The sequence below is a fragment of the Callospermophilus lateralis genome, unplaced genomic scaffold, assembly GCF_048772815.1.
Source record: "Callospermophilus lateralis isolate mCalLat2 unplaced genomic scaffold, mCalLat2.hap1 Scaffold_96, whole genome shotgun sequence".
Lineage (NCBI taxonomy): Eukaryota > Metazoa > Chordata > Mammalia > Rodentia > Sciuridae > Callospermophilus > Callospermophilus lateralis.
In genome coordinates, this window is record NW_027517776.1 from 5,005,666 (window position 1) to 5,027,378 (window position 21,713).

At 32.2% G+C, this 21,713-nt stretch overlaps 1 protein-coding gene across 1 annotated transcript in view; it reads right to left on the bottom strand.

Annotated features, from left to right (window-relative positions):
* Positions 1 to 741: 741 nt before the first annotated feature.
* LOC143641334 (abnormal spindle-like microcephaly-associated protein) overlaps positions 742 to 21,713 on the bottom strand; it is a 48,243-nt gene continuing 27,271 nt past the window's right edge. Inside the window, 12 exon segments of the mRNA XM_077108587.1 lie at positions 742 to 847; positions 2,961 to 3,130; positions 4,095 to 4,268; positions 5,862 to 6,016; positions 6,588 to 6,782; positions 6,962 to 7,093; positions 7,096 to 7,150; positions 7,919 to 8,068; positions 9,214 to 9,423; positions 10,511 to 10,613; positions 11,763 to 11,929; positions 20,478 to 20,672. Coding sequence (XP_076964702.1) covers positions 742 to 847; positions 2,961 to 3,130; positions 4,095 to 4,268; positions 5,862 to 6,016; positions 6,588 to 6,782; positions 6,962 to 7,093; positions 7,096 to 7,150; positions 7,919 to 8,068; positions 9,214 to 9,423; positions 10,511 to 10,613; positions 11,763 to 11,929; positions 20,478 to 20,672 — 1,812 coding nt within the window.

A 21,713-nucleotide genomic window follows, 5' to 3' on the forward strand; every position in this document is an offset into this window, starting at 1 on the left:
CAGATAACATTTTTATAGTGTCCATGCATGGAAAACTTTGAGGTCCTATCAGACTTCTGTGGCCCTGGAGCCACATAGATACAGATGTCAATAGCCTAAAGTTTACAAAATAAGTAACTTTCAAACTAAATAACTTTCCAATTTGTAGTATGTAAATGAACAACAAGTTTCTTTTAAAGCAAAGTTAAGGGGTTCTAGTATATATACACTTACTGGTTATATTCTTATAATTTCCCTAGAGAAGCTCATTTAACTCTCTGGATGCTTTAGCCAGTGAAGGATACAAATTAGTACATTATCCATACACATGTGTGGGAATATTTTATGCTCTTCTCATTTTCTAAGTGAATAGACAGAATCTTTGACTTTCAACATGTGTTTTAGTAAAATGTTTTTGCTTATCAATAAAACAGGTAATAATTGATTCCTTTCCTTTTAGGAATATGACTACATTCAAACTAACATAACACTTTAATAGACATGAGTAACAGTATTATAACAGTATTATAATCATCTTATGACATATTTATTTGTTTGTTATATTTATTTGTTATATGCATACAGCTATATTAAATAAAAAACAATGAAGAATTTAATAAACAGCTTAGTTATTTGTAATATACATATTTTTTAATACAAAGTCAGATTTTAGAAGTTGTACATAGAAAGCAAAAAGCACTTTACATATTCATAATTAGCTTTAATATTTCTTTATACTGTACACACTGAAAATGTTTATATTTACTGATAAGGAATGCCAAGTGTATCCATCACCATTTGAATAGCTTGCAGAGAATTGGTGATTTCTTCTATACTATCTCTTCTTAAAACCCAATCCTGTTTAAGTCTGTTTTAAAAAATAAAAATAATAATATGGCATTAAAACAGTATATTTCTTAAAAGAGTTAATTTCTTAAAAGAGTTAATTTTTATCTTTATGTGTTAACTAATTAATGACACATCATTTCTCTTACAACCTTTTCAAAGAGGTGGAAGAACTTCATATTATTGCCAATTATCAGTTCTAGAATATTTCCTTATGATACTGGCTTCTTTGAAGCTTATACTACTTATTTTGCTACCATCTTTTGCTCATTGACCATCTCCTAATTACGAATCTGCTCTTGGACTTCCCCCAACTCCTGCTACCCTTCTCATTAATATCAACATCCATATGGCTAAAAAACCAACAGCATTCTCAGTTTTTGCAACTCTTTCCTTCCATTCTTTCTTAACCAATCCTTTCTCACATAGTTTACATTCTAGACTTTATCACCACTTCTGATTTATCCATGTTATCTGCTTTAATACAGTCACTGAACCAATTCCTCCACCCTGCTGAGATCTCTAGTTCACTTGACCTCAATACATACCTATTGTTCATTAGAATGTTATTCTCACTTTCCTCCCTAACTAGTTTAGTTATCTCAATATTATTCCATTCTGTTTCTTTCTCTTTTCAAACTTGTCTAGAAAATTCTATTTGGGTTCCAAATTAAATAGAAATATCTTCTTTCTCCATTCCTATACAGATATTGCTAAAGAAACTATACATTTTTATTTTATGTCAAATGGGCATTTGAATTGCCTAGTATGCTTCTGCTCTCCCAGATGACTATTTTATTTCTTTCCTCTTTTCAAATATCCCTTCCATACCCTCTAAGCTACTTCTGAGTTGTTGAGTTTAAAATATCACACCACATTGAGAAAACGGTATCAATCAGGGGAGAGTTTCATGTATCTTCTCACACAAATCCCTACCATGTACACTTCCATCTTCTTATTCTTTCTTGTTAAAAATCTAAATGCCTCACCATTGGTTAGTGGTCAAAATGTGGTATGTATCCATACGATGGAAAGGAGAGATAGAAAGGAGTGAAATTTCAATCTATGATCATATTCATTCATCTTTTGGCCTTAAGTGCTATCTACATCCTCAAACCAACAGTACTCCAATTTTTATCTAAAAAATTGTTCTTCTGTTCAACCATAGGCATGATTTTCCAATGGCTTATTTATATTTTCCTTTTATTTATGCTGTAGGTTTCTCAAGCTTATTCAAAACAAAAGCCATGCCATGATGCAACACTCCTGCCCACTCTGTGTTATCCTCTCCTCAACTCACCCTATAGGACTTAAAAATCACATGATGCTTTCTCAGCCATTCTCTTTATCTTAGTAGTTGTCACTATCTTTATTATTTCACTCATTAATCTGTTTGCTCATTGTCATTCTTCCTGAACCACATAGCTTTATGCTGCACAACCAAATTTAAGCACTTTGTAGTTCAAGATGCAGCTCTATATGATTTGTACTCCCTGATCATGGGGAGTAACCACATAAACAAACACACCTTAAAAAAAAAGTAACATAAACTAGGTAAACCACAATTATCTTTATGGGTCTATAACAGGCTAAATGGTGACCCCGAAAGATATATCTATGTCTAGTCACAGAATCTGTGATGTTACATTATTTAGAAAAAAAGAAAACAGGTTTTTTTTCTTTTTTTGCTGATATACTTAAGTAAAAGATCTTGATATAAAATCATCCTGGATTGGGCTGGGGTTGTGGCTCAGTGGTAGAGCGCTTGCTTAGCACATACGAGGCCCGGGTTCAATCCTCAGCACCACATAAAAATAGAGATTAACATGGAAAATAAAACTAATATAACAAGGTTCTTAGCATTAGGTCTGAACTATTTAACATAAGGAATTTGTTGAATAGCTACTAAATACCCAAAGCTACATCAGTATTATTTCATTATAGTGAAATTGATTCCTTTAGATTTACTGAATAGTCTATTCTTTTTCTTTTTTTTTTTTTGGAATAGTCTATTCTTATTCAAATGTTTTTTCTCTATGGTTAAGAACAATATCTTGTTTATGATACTGTTAACAAATATATATTTAAATGAATGAATGGTGACATGAAATTATAGAATACAATTAACTGCTTACCTTGAAACTATTCTGGTCCTTATTGGTGTTTCTGGAATAAAGGGAATACCTATGGAAGAATTCTTCTTTTGATTATTAAGTATTCTTTCAGCATTTATTTTATGTTTACGAGCTGTAAGTTTGTAGATGCTATAAATGCAGTCCACAACTTTGGGACTACTTCGTGCATCCTAAAAAAGAAAGTGTACATTTACTAAAACCTAATAAAAATTTAATCTCTCCTAGAATAACAAAATCAATCATTTGAATACTATGCAGTAGGCTTTCAAGCTTTTAACAATCAAGAGCATGGCTCTCTAAGTATAGCAGGCAAATTATTTTAAATTGTGAAATAATATGTAAGACAATTAAAAAGAGGAGAAATATTCAAAAATTGTAAATTTAATTCGATACTGAATGCAAAAAGGAACTATACTCAATATAACCTGTCATATCTAGATACTAAGTCCTATGAATTTTACCTCTTCCAACTTTCTAGAATCATCCACTTACCTCTCATTGACACAACCCTAGGTGAAGCACAATCTCTTGTCTAGCCACTACACATCTACATTTGCCTCCTTTAATGGTCTCCCCATATCTATACATGCTCTCCCAAATTCATTCTTCAGTCAGTAGCCAGGGTGATGCTAAAACTTAAATAGGAAAATATTATTCTCTTGCTTAAAATGCTTCAGTGGTTTCCACAGTTATCAGGATAAAGGCAGGTTACTCTTATGTTGATTTTGATACCTGGAGAGAATAACTCAGATGTCTCGGCACAGAAAAGCTTGAGACATATTTATGGTTATGATAGGTGGATAGAGAATTATACGTATCTTATTTCCTACCCTGCTAAGGTAATTTGTTATATTCTCTAGTAAGTAGGAAATTCTTATTTACATGACTGAAATAAATTCTATTTTCAGAATTCAGTTTCTTTAATATCAAAATGAAACAATGAATACACACACACACACACACACACACACCGATACTAGGCAAAAAAACAACAACAACAACAACAAAAAAACCCAAGTTTGATCACATGCAAAATCCTATTTAGTGTAATGGTTACTAAAGGAAAAATATAAAATCTATACATAAAAGAACATAGAAAATAAGCTCAAAGAAAAGTAACTGATCAATACTTACAGAGGCTCTGTTTGTTGTCTTCAACAAAACAGCCAACAAACAAGTTTTTGTGAAAATGCTTCCACCCTTTTCTGCAACTTTGTCACCAGGCTTTTCTCGGTACATCTGCAAAAGCTCCAACAATGTGTGTATACAGTTTTCTACATCATAAACTGCTGAAGTAGTTTTCTCATACTTGAAGAGAACAGAATGAAATTAAAAGTTGTAATAAGCATACACCTTTAAAACTGCCCAACCGTAAAGACAGCTTAGAGCCAAATCTTTGAAGTATCTGCCACAGGTACAAAAGACTTCATGAGATAGTTTTTTGTTACTCCTATCATATTTGAATCTTATATGCATATTAATCTTTGACTTTCCTAACCACTTCAAAAGTTCCACATAAAACAAATTAAAGCTAAAATATATAAAAAAGAATATCTTGAAGTAAATAAAAGCAAGCTTCTAAAGAGAAGACCATTTTAGCAAGACTCTCTCATGAAAGAGAACTTATCTGTTACAGTTAGTCATAGGGTAAGATAATGAGTAAGGCAAGATCTAATTATACTATTTTACATCCTTCTTGAGAGGAAGATGTACTTTAGAATAAAACAAATTTGATACTAAAAATCTAGGATTAGTTTTTCATGCTTTATTTAATGATACTATTACAATCTAGGATTAGTTTTTCATGCTTTATTTAATGATACTATTACATTCATACTGAAATTTGCATGATTTCAAAAAATAATCATTCTAACATAAAAATAAGAAACCATTAATAGCTAACACTTGCATGGTATGTTTATGTATCAAGAACTTTTAAGTATATTAACTCATTTAATCTTCACAGTAACATTTTGAGATGAGTATTATTTTTTTCTATACCCATTTTACTGTGGAAGAAAGTAAAGCAAAGAGAGGCCAAATAATCTGTAACAGCTTGCAGAACTGGGATTCAAATTCAGTAGTTTGGGTCTATGTTCTTAACCACTATTCCTCAATATATTGGGTACATTACAGTCATGGTTGTGAGGGTGGGCAAGGAAGGTAAATGTCTCATCTTAATACCACTGATTGTATGCAACTTCTGTAAGCATTATCATTCCTTTTCTATAAAATGGGAAATATATGAGTTACTTTACAGGATTATTATAAGGATTAAATTAAATAATGTACAAAAATACTGACAAGTTCTCAATAATACTATTATTCATATTATTATTCATATTATAAAAGTAATAGAAATAAAACAACAAAATAGCATTCATATCTATAGTTACATTCATAAATTAAATATTTTTCCCCATCAAGACTCTTCATATACATAAATTTTAATATAGAGGCCTAATTTCAAACTTTGTTTTTTTTTTCCTTTTTTGGTGCCATGGATTGAGACCAAGGGTAGTGCTTAACCACTGAGCCAAATCCCCAGCTTTTTTTTTTAATATTTATTTTGAGACAGTGTCTCACTAGGTTGCTTATAGTCTAAGCTGCTGAGGCTGGCTTAGAACCTGCAATCCTTCTGACTCCTTCCTGAGCTATAGGGATTAGGCATGCAGCACCATTCCCAGCCTAATTTCTAATTTAGAGCATTTCTACTCTACTTCGTAGAGACTCATCCAGTCCACACTGGATGTGTGTATATGTGGACGTATGTATTTAATCCTGCAGAGTAATACCTTTATTTTACAATTTATATAAATTCTATCAATTCTATCTATCTAATAATTTGCAGAGTTACATTTCTTGAACAATGAATATTTCATTATTAAAATGGAAAACTACCTTAGCTACATTAAGCAAAACTTGTACAGGATATCTGATGACCTCCATACAAGGAACACTACGATTACAACTTCAGATTAAAACAAATATTTTAGAAATTGCTCCACTCTCAGCCATGTTCTCACAACAACCTGGAGATATTCTGGTAACAACCTCTGAAAGAGAAAAAGACACGTTAATTTCCAGTAACAACAATGCATTCCAATTTTATATATAACTATAATGTACAAAGTAGAAAAATAAATAAACAGAAGACCAATTGAATAGAGAAAGAGGACAGGGGAGGGACTGGGAGAAGAAGAAGTACAAAGGATTGAAATGGAGCAAACTGGCCGGGTGTGGTGGCGCATGCCCATAATCTCAGAGGCTTTAGAGGTGGAAGCAGGATGATTCCCAAGTTCAAAGCCAGCCTCAGTAACTTAGCCAAGCCCTATACAACTTAGCAAGATCCTGTCTCTAAGTGAAAAAATAAAAATAAAAAACAGACTGGGGATGTGGCTCAGTGGTTGAACACCCCTGGGTTCAATCCCTGGTACCTCTCTGCCCCCCCCAAAAGAAATGGAGCATATGAAGTTATATGCATTTATGTCAAAATGAACCCCACTACAATGCTCCAAGAAAAAATGAAGTCTTAGTTAATACTGTGTAATCACAATGTTCTTTAAATATTCAAAGATAAAAAATGCACTCCTAATCTTATGCAAGATATTGTTATAACAAACTAACCGAGGTGTTTTAGGGTCTCAAGAATGGCGGAAAGGTGCTTATACGTTAAAAGATAATGAAGTGCAAGTGTGGTTTTTTTGTAGAGTTTATCTGCTTCTCTAATATCCCTATTAACCATCTGAAGACTTAACCGTATAGCTTTAATTTTTGTACAATCATGTTTCTTCCTCCAAGAGTAGCCTCTCCATAATGTCTTAAAGAGATAAAAGAATGATTTTAAGATTACAGCCCGTATTGTTTTGAATTTATATATACATTTATTTCTACAAAATAAATATTTTCAGTAAATTTATATGATATGAACAGATACATTTCAACTAAAACCTCAATTTTGGTTTTATTCCTGTATCAAAAACCATAGTTTTCACTTATCTGAAGTTTAGTTATTCTACCATTAAATTTTTCCTGTCTTTTGCGAAGGAGAAAGTGACGTACTGCTTTCTGTATTACTGATGCAGCCCTATTTTTCTGGTTCATACATTCTTGAACTTCATGCTCAATTTTATGATGCTATAATATTTCTCAATAAATCTCTTTCGTTCTAATTTTGCTCGAAACCATCTCTGTTTAAAATGTGAAGATTTTTTCACTTTTAATACACACATTTTTAAAAGTAGACAAAAACGTACATACATTTATATACATATTTTATATATGTTAGCATTCTTCATAGCCATGTGAAGTTTACATGCTCCTTGAATTCTAAAAGCAGATAATATAAAGCTGCTATGAAGTGAAGGGGGAAGCCAAACTGGCTGTCAATGCTAAACTCTAAAGGAGAAAGAAATAGAAGGTCAAAACGCCTTTCAAACCTCCAGTATCATTTCCCCCTTCTACTTCGTAGAGACTCATCCAGTCCACACTGGATGTGTGTATATGTGGACGTATGTATTTAATCCTGCAGAGTAATACCTTTATTTTACAATTTATATAAATTCTATCAAACTATACAACATTCTGAAAATTATTTTTTCACTAAATATTTTATTGGTACATGCATGTTAATTACACAAATAAGAACTTTATCCAGAATATAGAATTCCTATAAACCATAATAAAAAAGAACATCAAGTAGAAAAAGGGACAAAGTGCATAAAAAGAAAGATTAGAAAGAGCACATGATACACAGATAAGAACTTGAGTAATTCACAGCTTTATTGCTGTTCCATAAAGAAGATTTCCAAACTTACAGTCATTCTAATAGCTATATGCTGAAAGTGTTACATATTATATGATCTTTCCATAAGGAATCTGAGAATTGTTCAATATATGTCAAAAATTTCTAAGAGGAAAGTTACATCTCATAGTTTTTCTGCAAAAGACAAACTGACCTGAATACAAATGGCTGAATTAACCCATTTGTTAGCATTCTTCATAGCCATGTGAACTTTATATGCTCTTTGAATTCTAAGAGCAGACAGGTGATAATATGCAGCTGCTGTGAAGTGAAGGAGCCAAGCTTTGGCTCTCTGTTCTAAAATCTAAAGGAGAAAAAGAATATTAATAATCAAGTGTCTGACTTTTTTGATACACCAATATTTTAACTGAAGAAATTTTTTGAAGTACTATAACAAATGAGTTGATTCCTCAGTTGTATAGCATGTAGAATATTAAAATATTTTATTTTTTATTGTTTTTTTTTAGTTATATATAATATTAGGATTCATTTTGACATAATTTAAAAACAGAATATAATTTGCTATAATTCAGATCCCAGTACATCTCTTTTCCTTCCCCCACTTCCTGTCCTGTTTCCTTCCCTCTATTAAAGTGTCTGATTCTTAAGATAGTTTTTTCTCTTATGTAACTGTCATGATTCAATGTGATTATAATCCTGTATTTCAAAATATTTAGAATAATTTAACTCATGATTCATAGTATGTAAGCAAAATTATAGCATTTATCTAAACTACCCAACAACAGCAATTTAAGACCTTCAATGTATGAATAATGAAAGATATCAATGCTAAAAAACAAAAAAGGCTACTGTATTCCAGCAGAATAGTTAGAAATGGTGATGTTAAATCTGATAAAATTATATGAATTAATTGTTCCAGTATTAGTGTAGCACAAATCCAGTGTAAGATTCTTATAGTATGGCTTTCAACAGTGATCTTGGGGCTTTAGATTTCTAATATATATGAGTAAAATACAAAAGAACTCTATTTTAGGTTCAAATCAGGCTGTTATGTCTATGCCAGTGCTTTATATATTGGAAGCCAAATGTCACGAGCTCCCTTAACAGAATTACCTTTTGCTGAAGATTGGGTGACATCACAGGAATGGTAGTTACAATTCCTTAAGGGCAGCAAAAGGCTACCTGAGTAAAAATTAACATCTTTAACCTATGAAACCCTTCCCTTATACTTCTTTCAGTTTTTTTGTTGAGTCATTATACAAGAGAAATTTTATTTTGCATCTCTGGCAATGGGAAGCAGCAGGGTCACAGAACAAAAATCTGTGACACCCAATGCCCTTCTATGTAGCTCTGCAGCAGCTGAATGAACTCAAACTAATAATTATATTAGCTCTGAAAATATTCTCCAAAGACCAAAATGTCTTACCACCATTTAACATCAAATACTTTCATTTCATGTGATTGAAACATTCTACTTAAAAAACTTACTTTTCTCCTTTCTAACCAGCCACGCACTAGTGCTTGTAGAATAACTGTAGACTTTTTTAATTCAAGATATTTTATTCTTTCACATTTCCCAGCCTCCCAGGCTCGTATATGTCTTTGTATGATCAAAACAGCAGATTTCTGCTGAAGAAAGAGCTGTCTCCTTTTATGTCCTTTAAAATGTGCTTGGATCAGACAAGCAGCACGATGTTTCTACAAGAAAAATTTTACAAGTGACATTAATAGATAGAAATAATAAGATTTTCAACCTACTAGAGATTCTTGAATTTTTTTCAATGTTTGAGGATGTCATATTTCATAGATATGAAAAGGTGATACAGTCTATATAGATCTATAGCCAAAATTGAAGGGACAAGTCAAGATCAATAGATATTTGGTGTTCTCTCCCTCTTACCCTCCTGATTCTTCTCATTGTGAGGAGGAAAATTTACTAAAATAGCTAGCTACAATATAAAGAGCAGAGTGGTCATTATAACCAGCCATGAGGGAACTTCTGTGGTTTCAAAAACCACAAAGCATACCACCAGCATACTTTATGTTGCTCAATTATATAACATCATGACAATCTAATTTTCACACACACAGAGGATGTGAATTTAAATAATTTTAATTCACTTAAGCTAGGTTTGTTTTATAAACCTCCAGCTATTTGGGCAAGTAAATTTACCTCTCTAAACATTTTCCTCACCTTTAAGTTGAGTAGGATAATAGTAACTATCTTATAAGGTTGTATGAAGATCAAATTTGTTCATATACAAGAGCTTATCCAATGCTTGGCATACTTTAAGTATGACTAGTAAGAGTAATAACAATAATAGTTATATTATTAACCATAGTGAATATTACATGAACACTAAAATTTAAGTCAAATTTTAATTTTTGATTTTTTAACTAAAGCCCAAAGCTATTTTAAAATGCAGACGTTAAACAATTTAAATATATAATCAATAGTGTCTTAAACAGCATGTTACTAAGTACTTGACTTATACTAGACAAAATATGCTACATTCATTATGATTTCTCCAGATTGGTTATTTTCACTGAAAGCACTTCAAACTTGAGTTTGAAAATAACTTATAAATACATATGATATATGCATGCACTATATATATATATATATATATATATATATATATATATATATATATATATATATATATAAATACTAGTGTCTTTCCAAGTAAAAATAACTTTTACTTGAGTATAATAGATATAAAATAAATGAATAATTAGGTCTAAAAAATTCTTTTTGTATTATAAATGAGTTATTTTGATTTACACCTATTTTTGCCATTAAGAAGTGCTCATGAGCCATTCTTAAAGAAAGTATAGCTCTCCATTTTCTCTGAATGATAATTGTTGATGCTCTCATCTTCAAAAACCTAAAAATAGTTATTATTGAAAAGCAATTTCAAATTTAATGTATTCAACAAATATTTATTGTTCTCTTACTTCCAATACTGAGGAGAAAAAAATACAACAAAGGCAAAACAAAAGGAAGCAGGAATTCATACTTAAGTTCTAGCAATCACAATTTTATGCATATACTTAAGACACAATTAAAAGGAAGTTTTGCAATTGGCAATATCCCAGTGAGTAGGAAACAAGAAGTTCCATAATTCTGGTGTGACAAATAATTTTGAACAAGATCAAAAGAAAGTATGACCATTTGGGTCCAGACAAAAACCTCCATAAAGTGAGTCATGACAAATAATAGTAAAGAATAAAGTCTGAGTGAGTCTCTGAGCAGACAGAAGGTGGTCAAAAAGAGAGGTTGGAAGATTACAAGTAGCATCAGATAAGAAAAGGACACTTATTTGAGAAGATGGGCTCTTTAATTTCTTCTCAGTATTATAGAAAAGGTAAAAAGATGAGTTTGTTTGATTGTCAGATTTCTTAGAAAATAAGACCGAATATCATTGAGAAAATTCACCATTTTGGTACAAGAAAATAAGATACCAGTCCTTAATATTGATAGTGGCAACTGTGTCTATATATTAAGTCCTCTAACTCTGCTCTGCTCTCCTAAACTGGACAGCAATCACAAATTCTGGGATGTGAAGAAAAATTCTTATAGTGTGAAATAAAAAAAAGACCATTTAATAGCAGCCTCTAAAAATGTAAGTAAAACATTCATTAAATTACTCAGTAAGTGAGGAAATAGAATATGCATAGAAAGTTGGTAATTAGGGTCTTCATCATTAAGGACAAAGAGTATGAAGAGTAATACAAAGTAAAGAAAGAAAGAAAAAGAAAAAGAAGTATGAAAACAAATTTAGCCAATAGCTATATCAACAACAATAAAAAGGACAAAAGCTTTAAGTGTATGTAAATATTTCTTACTAAATTATATCATTAAGGCTATGCTCTATATTTAAAAAGCAAGATATCCCAAGAGATATATTATGTTTCATGAATGGAGAAAATATCAACAAAAACTAACCATATAAATTGAGCATAGCAAATACTTATGAGGACTTGCCAACCACACATATACTGTTATGCTCTTCCACAGGGCTACAATACATTACCGTGTTCTCTCCTGTTTGGCATAGAAGCAACCTTGAATAATTTCAACAGCTTTTAATACAGCTAAATATTCATTGCATGCTCTCCAACACCTATAATAGACTTGAATCTTGCAGGCAGCTCTCACTTTACATAAATATTTCTTAGCTTTATATCTTCTCCATATAGCCTATCAAATACAAAAAATATAACAGGTATGCAATGACTGTCATTTTTTGTAAATTGGAAGAATTAGTATTAAGACAGTCAATCTGAGGTTAATGCAGATAAACAAAAATCAATTGTAGTAATAAAGTCACATACTAACTCCCATTAGAGTCTGGCATATAGTGAGTCCTCTGAGGACAGTGGTGCCAATATAATGAATGCCTGCCACGTACTTTAACACACATACCCTGTTGCTGGCTGTCAGAAAAGCCTAACCTAACCCTAGCCAATATTTTAAATTGTAAGATGTGCATTACATGTGGAAATCCAGATACATGTGCACCAATGCATTTGGAAGAACAGAAAGAAAATGAACACACTAACCTACTCTCCATTTCCTGGGGAGTAATCCTTACCACTCCACATACATTCTGGTTTTTGTGTGTAGTCTGTAAAGGAATCCTGATCTTACCTTTGTTTCCGGTGTCACTTAATGGTATCTTCTGCTGAGTTACCTAAGCCATAAACATGTCTTGGAACCCTGTTCATGCTCAACATGATGTCAGTTCTCTTCCTAACCAAATTAATTCTCCAAAGTTCATTTTCACTAACCTATATTAAACTGTTGACTTTCACCTGATCAATGGCCTTCCAAATAGTCTCCCTATTCTAGTTTTGTTCCCTATACAGTTCACCTTTCACATTCCTGTCAGAGTAACTTTGTAAAAATAAAAATAATTCTAGCCTTCTCCTACTTAAATTCCTTTATAAATTTTTTTCTGCATCTTACAAAGATATTCACAATTTTGCTCCTGGCCAGTCTTGTCCTATCTTACTTTGTACTCCTCTCTGAAGTTTTTCAATTTATGTGTTATCTCCTATAGCTGAAATAGTCCCTCCATACATTTTACTTGGCTCTTTCCAAATTTATCCTTTAGCCAAATATTTGAATATATATGTCACTCACTCTAGAAAGCTTTCTCTGACCACAAGATTAGCCTAGATTCTTTTTGTTCCCACTAACATACACTTCTTACTTAATATTATTATTTCCCTTGCTCAATTAAGTTGTTTGAGGAGAGCAACTAAGTATATCTTACGGTCTATTCCTAAAACCCAGTACAATAATTAGCACCTTATTAGCACTAAACAGTTGTGGATTTTGAGAGAGAATATTATTTCTAAGCTTAACAGCAACTATCAAGATAACAACATATCACACTTAGGTTCAAAGCCCAATTTATTGCGCATAGAACAAAAATAGCTGAAGTGCTCAGATTCAATTCCTGGATCTGCCTCCTTCCAATACAACATTGAAATTTTTGGTTAATTTTTTCTCAGTTCTCTAATATTTTAAGAGATAAAACTCTATTTTCCTCACACATTGGAGAATTTATTAAACAAAATAACAAAATGCTTTAGAAGCCAAAAGTGCTAAACTGAATAAAGTACATCTATATAATAAGCAGCTCTAGCTAATATATTATTAGAGGAATATAATTATCCTGTTTCATCCAATTATGCTAAATAACAGTTCACTTTAATTTAAAATTTACTCTTAAAAAATGTCAAATACGGAGATCCCATCTTTTCAAAATTCTTCCAGGAGTGCGATAATTAACACCTATGAAATGCATAAAGTGCAAGGTGACCAGGGTCAAAACAACTCCAGTTCTGTGCTGTCTTGCCTGAATCATCATTGGTGTCTTTTCTCACTCTCAAAATAATGTTCTACTTTGGAAGATGATAAAATGGTCACCCAAAGTACTATTATTCTTTATGGCCTGCTTAAACTCATTTAAAAAATTCTCACAAACACTGACCAAAATATTGAAGCTTTATATTTAAAATAAGTAAATACCTGAATTTTTATGGTGCTACTTTTAATTTTATAAAACTTCTGTTTCTGTATAAATCCTTTGATTCTAGCTTGAATTATAATAACACTCCTCCTGATTTGCAAATAGACTTGTCTTTGGTGTTTTGCAGATAGACAGGCTCTGTAGTGATTTTGTAAAATGACTGCTGCTTTTCTATATAGTAAAAACTGCTTCCTGGTTTGCCATGTCCTGATATAATGCTGTAAAGTGACAGCAGCTCTTTTCTGCTGAACAAATCTTCTCCGAAACACAGTCATCAGAAGGAAGGACTGAATTTGGAGGGCAGCACATTTCTGCATTTCCAGTTTTCTTGTGACTGTATCACAAAGATCTCTTTGAATCATTACTATAGTCCCACTTTGAGAATGATACTCTCCTTCCTGTGAAAAGCAAACAGAAGTGTTAAACCACCTGTAAATCATAACATCCCCACTTTGAACAGCTTCATATTGGGTTTTACTTCTGTAACAGTTGAATGCAGATTGGATAGCAAGACTGCCATCCTTTCCTCATATATATTTTAAATTTCTGTCTGTCTTCAGCCTGAAGAGGTCAGATTTCTGAATCTGCTTAAACACTTTTTTCTTTCCTTTTTAATTCTGACATATGACCTACGAAAATCTGTGTAATAAAAATCAGTTTTCTTTGTTCAATAAACAGATTTGGCTCTGTGCATTAGGTAGAATGACCAAATTAGTGTGGCAGCCAGATGCATACATTGGATATTACTTCTTACCTTAAAGCCTCTGTAAGAAGACTGTACAGAAGTAACTGTTTGGGTTCTTTTGCACTTAATGCTCTGTATCTTCTTTGAACAGAAATTATTGTTGCTCTAAAGTGGAGATAATGTCTCCTTGTGAGAAAAGCTTTAAAATGCTTCTGAATAATAATGGCAGCTTCTTGCTATTTCTGAGTTTGTTTCCTTATGTTGATGTCCTGAAAACTTGCTTGAATTCTATTTGTTTCTTCTTTACACATATTGGGTTGAAGAGCTTTTTGTTTCTTTTTATTTGCTCCATATCTGTCTTGTAACACTTTTGTAGCCCACTGGAGCTTTTGGTAGAAACAATATTGCTTATACATTTTGTATGTGCTTTGTATTCTAATAGCAGCTCTGCTTTTCCCTTAAAAGCTGTCTTGTTTTCATTCCTTTATATGCAGCTTGAATGACCACTGCAGAATCCCATTGTCTGATAAAATTTTCTCTTTGCAATTTTTGCAGCTCTCTATGTTCTATAATGTTGTTGAATTATAACTGAGGCACGTTTCTTAGTCTGAAATGAAACAAATGTTCTGTGCATTCTGAAAGTCGCCTGAATGAGAACAGCAGCCCTCTGCATTTCTTTCATTTGTCTCCTTACCACCCACCCTCTGTATGATGACTGGATCTTAATAACTGCCTTTTGTAACTGAAGGACTTGTAAGTGATGCTTCTTTCCACAAAGTTTTGCACGATATGTTCTCTGAATCCAAATAACAGTTTTCCTGAGAGAAAGGAATTTTCTTCTCATCATCACAGTTCTAAATCTCCTCTGAATAAGGGTGGCAGCTAAATGCATAACTTTTAAAAGTCTCCTAGTTTTCATGCCCCTAAAAGTAGCCTGAAGGCGTACTTCAGATTGCCTCAATTGGTTATACCTCTGAAATTGTTTCTTGCCTTCACTGCTTGGTATCTTTGCTGTACTATTTTGTTGCCTTCTTTAACTTATTAAAATACATTTGCTGCTTGTATCTTCTATAGCATGACTGAATAAGTGTTGCTGCAACCTGCATCTTACTTAGAGTTTGTCTAACTCTTGATCCTCTAAAACTTGCCTGAAGAGTATTAACAGCCTTTAAAGTGGCCAGGTACTTTTCACGCTGAATTTTACCTTGACAATATACTCTGTATCTTACTTGAATTGCAACAGCTGCTCTTCTCATTGCATGGTATCTTACTCTTGACTGATACATTTTAAACATGGCTTTAATTAAAGTGGCTGCAATGTGCATGTGTTGAATATGTCTTCTTACTCTAATACCTCTATAAACAGCTTGGATTTTAATTGCTGTCTTCTTTAAATTAAGATACTCCTTTTGTTGATGGTTTGTAATTTTAATATCTCGATACCACCTCTGAATTATGATAGCTGAAGCTCTGTAGATTTCATATTTCTTTTGGGCTCTGTAAGCTCTATATTTAGATTGTATAGTGATTGCTGCTTTGCTGAATTTCTTTATTCTTTTTCTCACTTTCATACCACGGTAAGCTGACTGTAAAACTAGCACAGCCATTTTTGTTTTCAAATACAAACGATGTTGTTCTCTCCCAATTCTGTAAGCTCTATAATACATTTGAATCAAAAGAGCAGCTTTTCTCATGAGTCTCCACCTCTTTTGTTGCACATGCATTCTATAGTATGACTGTATGATGGCCGCACATTTGTGCTTCCTTTGAATTTGTCTTCTCAGGGTTCTTCCTTTCCATGCAGACTGAAGCACCAGTACTGCATGAAGGAGTTCAACATACTCCATACATTGTTTCTCTCCTATAGTCCATGCTCTTAGATGTTGCCGGATGATTAATACTGCTGATTTTAACAATCTGAATTGTTTCTGGGCCTTGTTCATTCTAAAAGCAGACTGAATCTTGATTGCATCTTGATGTTCCCTTCTGATCTGCTGCCGGACTTTCCAGCCTCGATAAGCAGAACGAAGAGAAATCACAGCTGCTCTTTTCTTTAAAAAATGTGTTCTTATATCATAAGCAGATTTGTGTGCCCTGTACCATCTCTGAATTTTCATTACCAACCAAAGAACAGATTGATATTTTACCCTTTTACTGTAGCCTCTAAAAGCAGTTTAAATTTTAAGAGCCGCTAGAGATTGTTGTTTCAATAGTCGGCGAACTTTGTAACCTCTGTGGACTGCTTGCAAACAAGTAGCTGCTCTTTTGACTTGCAAGAAGTTCTTCCTCTGATTGACTTGTACTTTGTATGCACGATAGTAATTCTGAATGACAACAACTGCTTTATAAGTTTTCAGGTAGTGCTGCTGCATCCTTCTCATTCTGAAATAAGACTGCAGCGAAACAGCAGCTTTTCTTTGCAATCTCATCTGCTTTCTGACCAGGTATCCTCTAACAAAAGCTTGCAATTTGATACAAGACTCACGTATCTGCACATATTCTTCTCTCTTTCATGCAGCCATTTTCTGTGTACGGTACCATTGTTGGATTAATAGTACAGCTTCTCTTAAAAGTAAATATTGTTTACGTGCTTGTTTATTCTTGACAACTGACTGCAACTTTATTGTAGCATTTTTTAGACTCACAAATTTCTTTCTGGAAATATAAGCATGATAATATGACTGAATCTTTATAATAGATGTTAAGATATGAATAAATGTTTTCCTGGCTTGCATCCCTCTATATGCAGACTGTAGAACAATGACAGCAGAACGTGTTCTCTGATAAGTTGCTAGAACTTTCCTGGCTAAAATGTAAGCTCGGAAATGAGTCTGAATTATAATGGCTACTTTCTTCATCCTTTTATATTTCCGAAATTGCTGATGTTTTCTTATGTGTGCCTGCAATCTGATAACAATCTTCTTAAGGTTTAAAAATCTAATTTTTTCCTGTCACATTCTCCAATATGATTGGAAAACATAAGCAGCTCTAATTTGTCTGTATGAATTCTGAGCCTTCATTCTCTTGAAAGCTGCCTGTAGTTGAATGACTGCAGCTCATTTCTGTAAGTAGTTGGTGCGCTCAATCTTTCCTTTAAGGTATGCTCTGTAGTACTTCTGGATAGTCAGTACAGATTCTTTCTTTCTTTTATATAACTTTTGGGCTTGAAAGCACCAAAATCTTCTCTGAATAATAACAATACAAGATCTAATATAAATATATTTCTGTAATTCTCTGTGCCTTCTATACCATGATTGTATGACAATAGCAGACTTTTATTTAGCTTTTCTCCCAGAATGCCATTCTCTAAAAGCTCTTTGCAATATTACTGCAGCTTTTATTTGTAATTGCATTTTATGTTGCTTCCATCTTCTGAACACAGATTGGATTATAAGACATGATGATTTTAAATTTTTATATCTTTGTTGATCTTGTTTTCTTCTTAAACTAGCATGCCAATGTCTTTGAATTTTAATTGTGGCCCAAAGATATTGTTTATAAGATTTAACAGCAATTATCATTCTTATTCTAGATTGCAGGATGACTGAATAATATTTCAATTTCAGAAATCTTTTTCTAGTGGAATATCTTCTCCAATACCCCTGGGAAAGGTAATAAAGGACAAAATGTAAAATAGACATAGCTTTCTATTCTTAATACTTTTGAAAATATTAAGTTTTCTAATACCATGCTTAAAAATGAACACATTAATTAGAAAGCCAATATTTCATTGCTAACATCTTGTTTATAATTTAGTCTTTACAGTGATACAGCTGTAGTCAATTCAGAAATCCATTTCAATTCTGATTGTATTTACACTGCATTTGTATTACAGAGTCATAAGTAGCAATTTTGTTATATTAAAAGGAAAAGAAAAATATTATAATATTTTTGGTATCTATTGGTTATATATAATTTCTGAAGATTTATTTCCAGATCTTAAATATTTCCTTTATTTTATGGTTGTTAAACTATCTTATTATGCTTGAAAATTCTGTATATAAGGCATCCTGTACTATAACATTACAGGACTGATAATATAAACATAGTGAGCCCTCTGTTTCCATGGATTTCCCATCCATGAATTCAAACAGGTGAGGGTGGAACATTTTCCAAAAGAAAAAAGAAAAGAAAGATGTGACTGTATTGAACACGTACCAACTTGATTTCTTGCTATCATTCTCTAAACAATAAAGTCTAAAAACAATTTATACACTACTGGCATTGCATTGAATATTAGAAATACTATGAGAGAATTCAAAGCATACTGGAGGATGAGGATGTGCATGGTCATACACAAATACCATGCCATTTTGTAAACATACAGATTTGGATATCTGCTGGGGTCCTAGAACCAATTCCTCATGGATACCAAGGGACAACTATACAGGAGTTTGAGAAACAAATGAGCTAGACCACTTTCAGGGTTATTATTGTCATTAAAAATAAAATTACTTTCTTTTACCAAATATGGGGATTATAGATATAAAATATATGGAATGAATATATATATATATGGAATTTTGGAAACACTCTAAAGTAAGCAAACTTTTGTCTCTTGAAAAGCCACAATTATAATGTAGCTTCTTAGTCAATGAAACAATATGTTGGCTCAACAAACAGGACTGCAGACTTTCCAGCCAATTCCAGTTGCTGATATCTACATGATCCCAGGTTACTGGTAATCAAGTTCCAGATAATTCTTATAGAAACCTGTCCAAAACAATCTATAAATTGTTGATTAGGAGAGGGGCATGTTGTTTCTTACTATATATTTTTTCCTTTCATGCAAGTAGAGCAGTATAGGGACTGGGTACCAAAGAATCCACAGAAAAAAAAAGAAAAGAAAAAAAAAAGAAAAAAATCTCAGAATAATAAGTAAACAATAAATGTATAAGCTTAGTACTATTTACATTTGTAGCAAAACCGTGAAATGCTAAGGTGCATATCTAACAAAATATGTACAAAATCTATATGAGCAAAAATTCAGAACTGATGAAATATCAGAAATTTAGATCTAAATATACCATGGTCATGTATGTTTAGGAAGACTCAAAATTATCAAGATGTCAATTCTTTATTTTGATTCAATCCAATCTCAATCAAAATCTCACCAATTACTTTGGATATCAGCAAACTGATGCTAACATTATTCAAAAAAGCAAAGGACCCAGTATAATCAACACAAGGAACATATTATGTTAAATAGATGTTACATATTTTGGCTAAAAAGTAAAATAACATAGACATTCTATTGACTAATTATAAGCACTATTTTCATTATATACTAACTAAATGGGCTTGGAAGAAAAATATGTGTATTATTTGTTCCCAAAGAGAAGTTTCTAGGACTCATTATTAAGATAAAGCTATACCTTAGTAAAGTACATGGATTCAAAGTAGAGTGATGCTGTATGCCACAATGTCCCATGCAGTGGAAGACTACAAATCTCTAATACAAAATGAAGACAGAAAGATGCATAGAACTAGAGTCTTGTCCCTTTCAGAACAAAGAAGGCATTTCAATTATGTTTCAGTCTTATGCTGAATGTAGCAAAGAGATTCACAGGTAGTAAGGAGATGCTAAATATTTTTTAAATCAAATATAGTCAGCTTTCTGTATCTATGAATTCTACATTATTAAATTCAACCAAGAGATTGATATTCCAGAAAAAAAAGTGCCTGTTCTGAACATGTACAGACTTTTCCTGTCATCATTATTCCTTCAACAATACAGTATAATAACCATTTATACGGCACTTATATTGTGTTAGGTATTATAAGTAATATAGAAAATTGAAATATACAGGAAGATGTACATAGATAATATGCAAATCATATACAGTGCAGATTTTGGTATTCACAAAGGGGTCCTGGAATCAATCATCTTTGGATATTAAGAGACAATATTAGAAAAAGAATTCTAATATTTAATCATTGAAGATTTTGTTATATTTTTCCTTCTTCCTTTAAAATGTTACTAGAAATGTTTAAGTTAAAAAAATTTGTTCAGGATACTATACCTGAATGACCGTTGCTGCTTTATTCTGTACATTTTCCAGTTTTTCCTTTTTTAACATTAATAATTTTCTTTGTGCTAAGACTCTTCTCCAATATTTCTGAATGACCAGTGTTGCATTAATCTTTCTTTTCACTCGTTGTTTGGTTAGAAAATTTATTACAGCTGACTGAATAATTCTTGCAGTTTTGTCTCTCTCCTTAAAAAACAAAACAAAACGAGCAAATGTGAATTAAATACTTAATTATTTAAGACTTTATTCCTTATATGATAATTAATTTTTTAAGTTAATTAAGTTACTACAGGACTTTGGGCAAGAGCAAATTATTTCAGGTATTATTCTTTCTAAGTCAGACACTGTATAGGAAAGCAGGTTATGTTTCGTAGTTGCCAAAATGTTAGTTGTTTTAGACAGCTACTGAAAACTGGCCATAAATATAAATTTACTGTAATTAAAAATTTGAGGAGCAATAATGAATGTAACCTATTTCTGAAATATCTATGAAAAATTTTATTAGACGACTACTTGTTCTATTATTGATAGTTTTCTAAATATTAAGTATAATATTGGTTAGTAGGTAGGAAGCTGAAAGGGTTAAAATAATCTGTTCTGTTCAACTGGTCAAGAGACCATTTCTCAGATTATTAAAAATGGCATTTTTCTCAGAACCTAAGAATGAAGCTATTTTATGTTAATGAAAAATTTTGTACTGTTGGGATCACAAAAGAAAGCAATAAATAACATCTCTATCCCTGTGTCCAGATCTTAAACATTTTGAAAAATAAAATAATGGACACCAAAGTACTGCTTTATAAAGGATAAACTGAAAAATGGTCTCAGGACAAACAAAATGGTCTTGTTAATTACTGCAAAATCAGACACTTGATGTCCAGACCCAATCAACACTAGCACTAGGATAAGCCTCACAGAACACAACTTGAAAAAATCAAAAGGAGAGTCCTGCTGTAAGAAGAGCTGAGTCAAGCATCCCTAAGTTATTCTTCACAAATTTACAAAGCCGACAACATTATTCCCCATGCCCTAGGGCAGACTAAGTGAAAAGGTGGACAGAGGTGGAAAGGAATCAAATTAAGGAAATAGTAGTGATTAGAATATTCACACCATGTCACCTCAAAACACATACATGCAATTATTAAATTTATCTTTTTAACTTCATATATTAGTAAATATAAAATTCACATCAAGAACCAATCAACTGGAGGCTGTATAGTAGCTCAG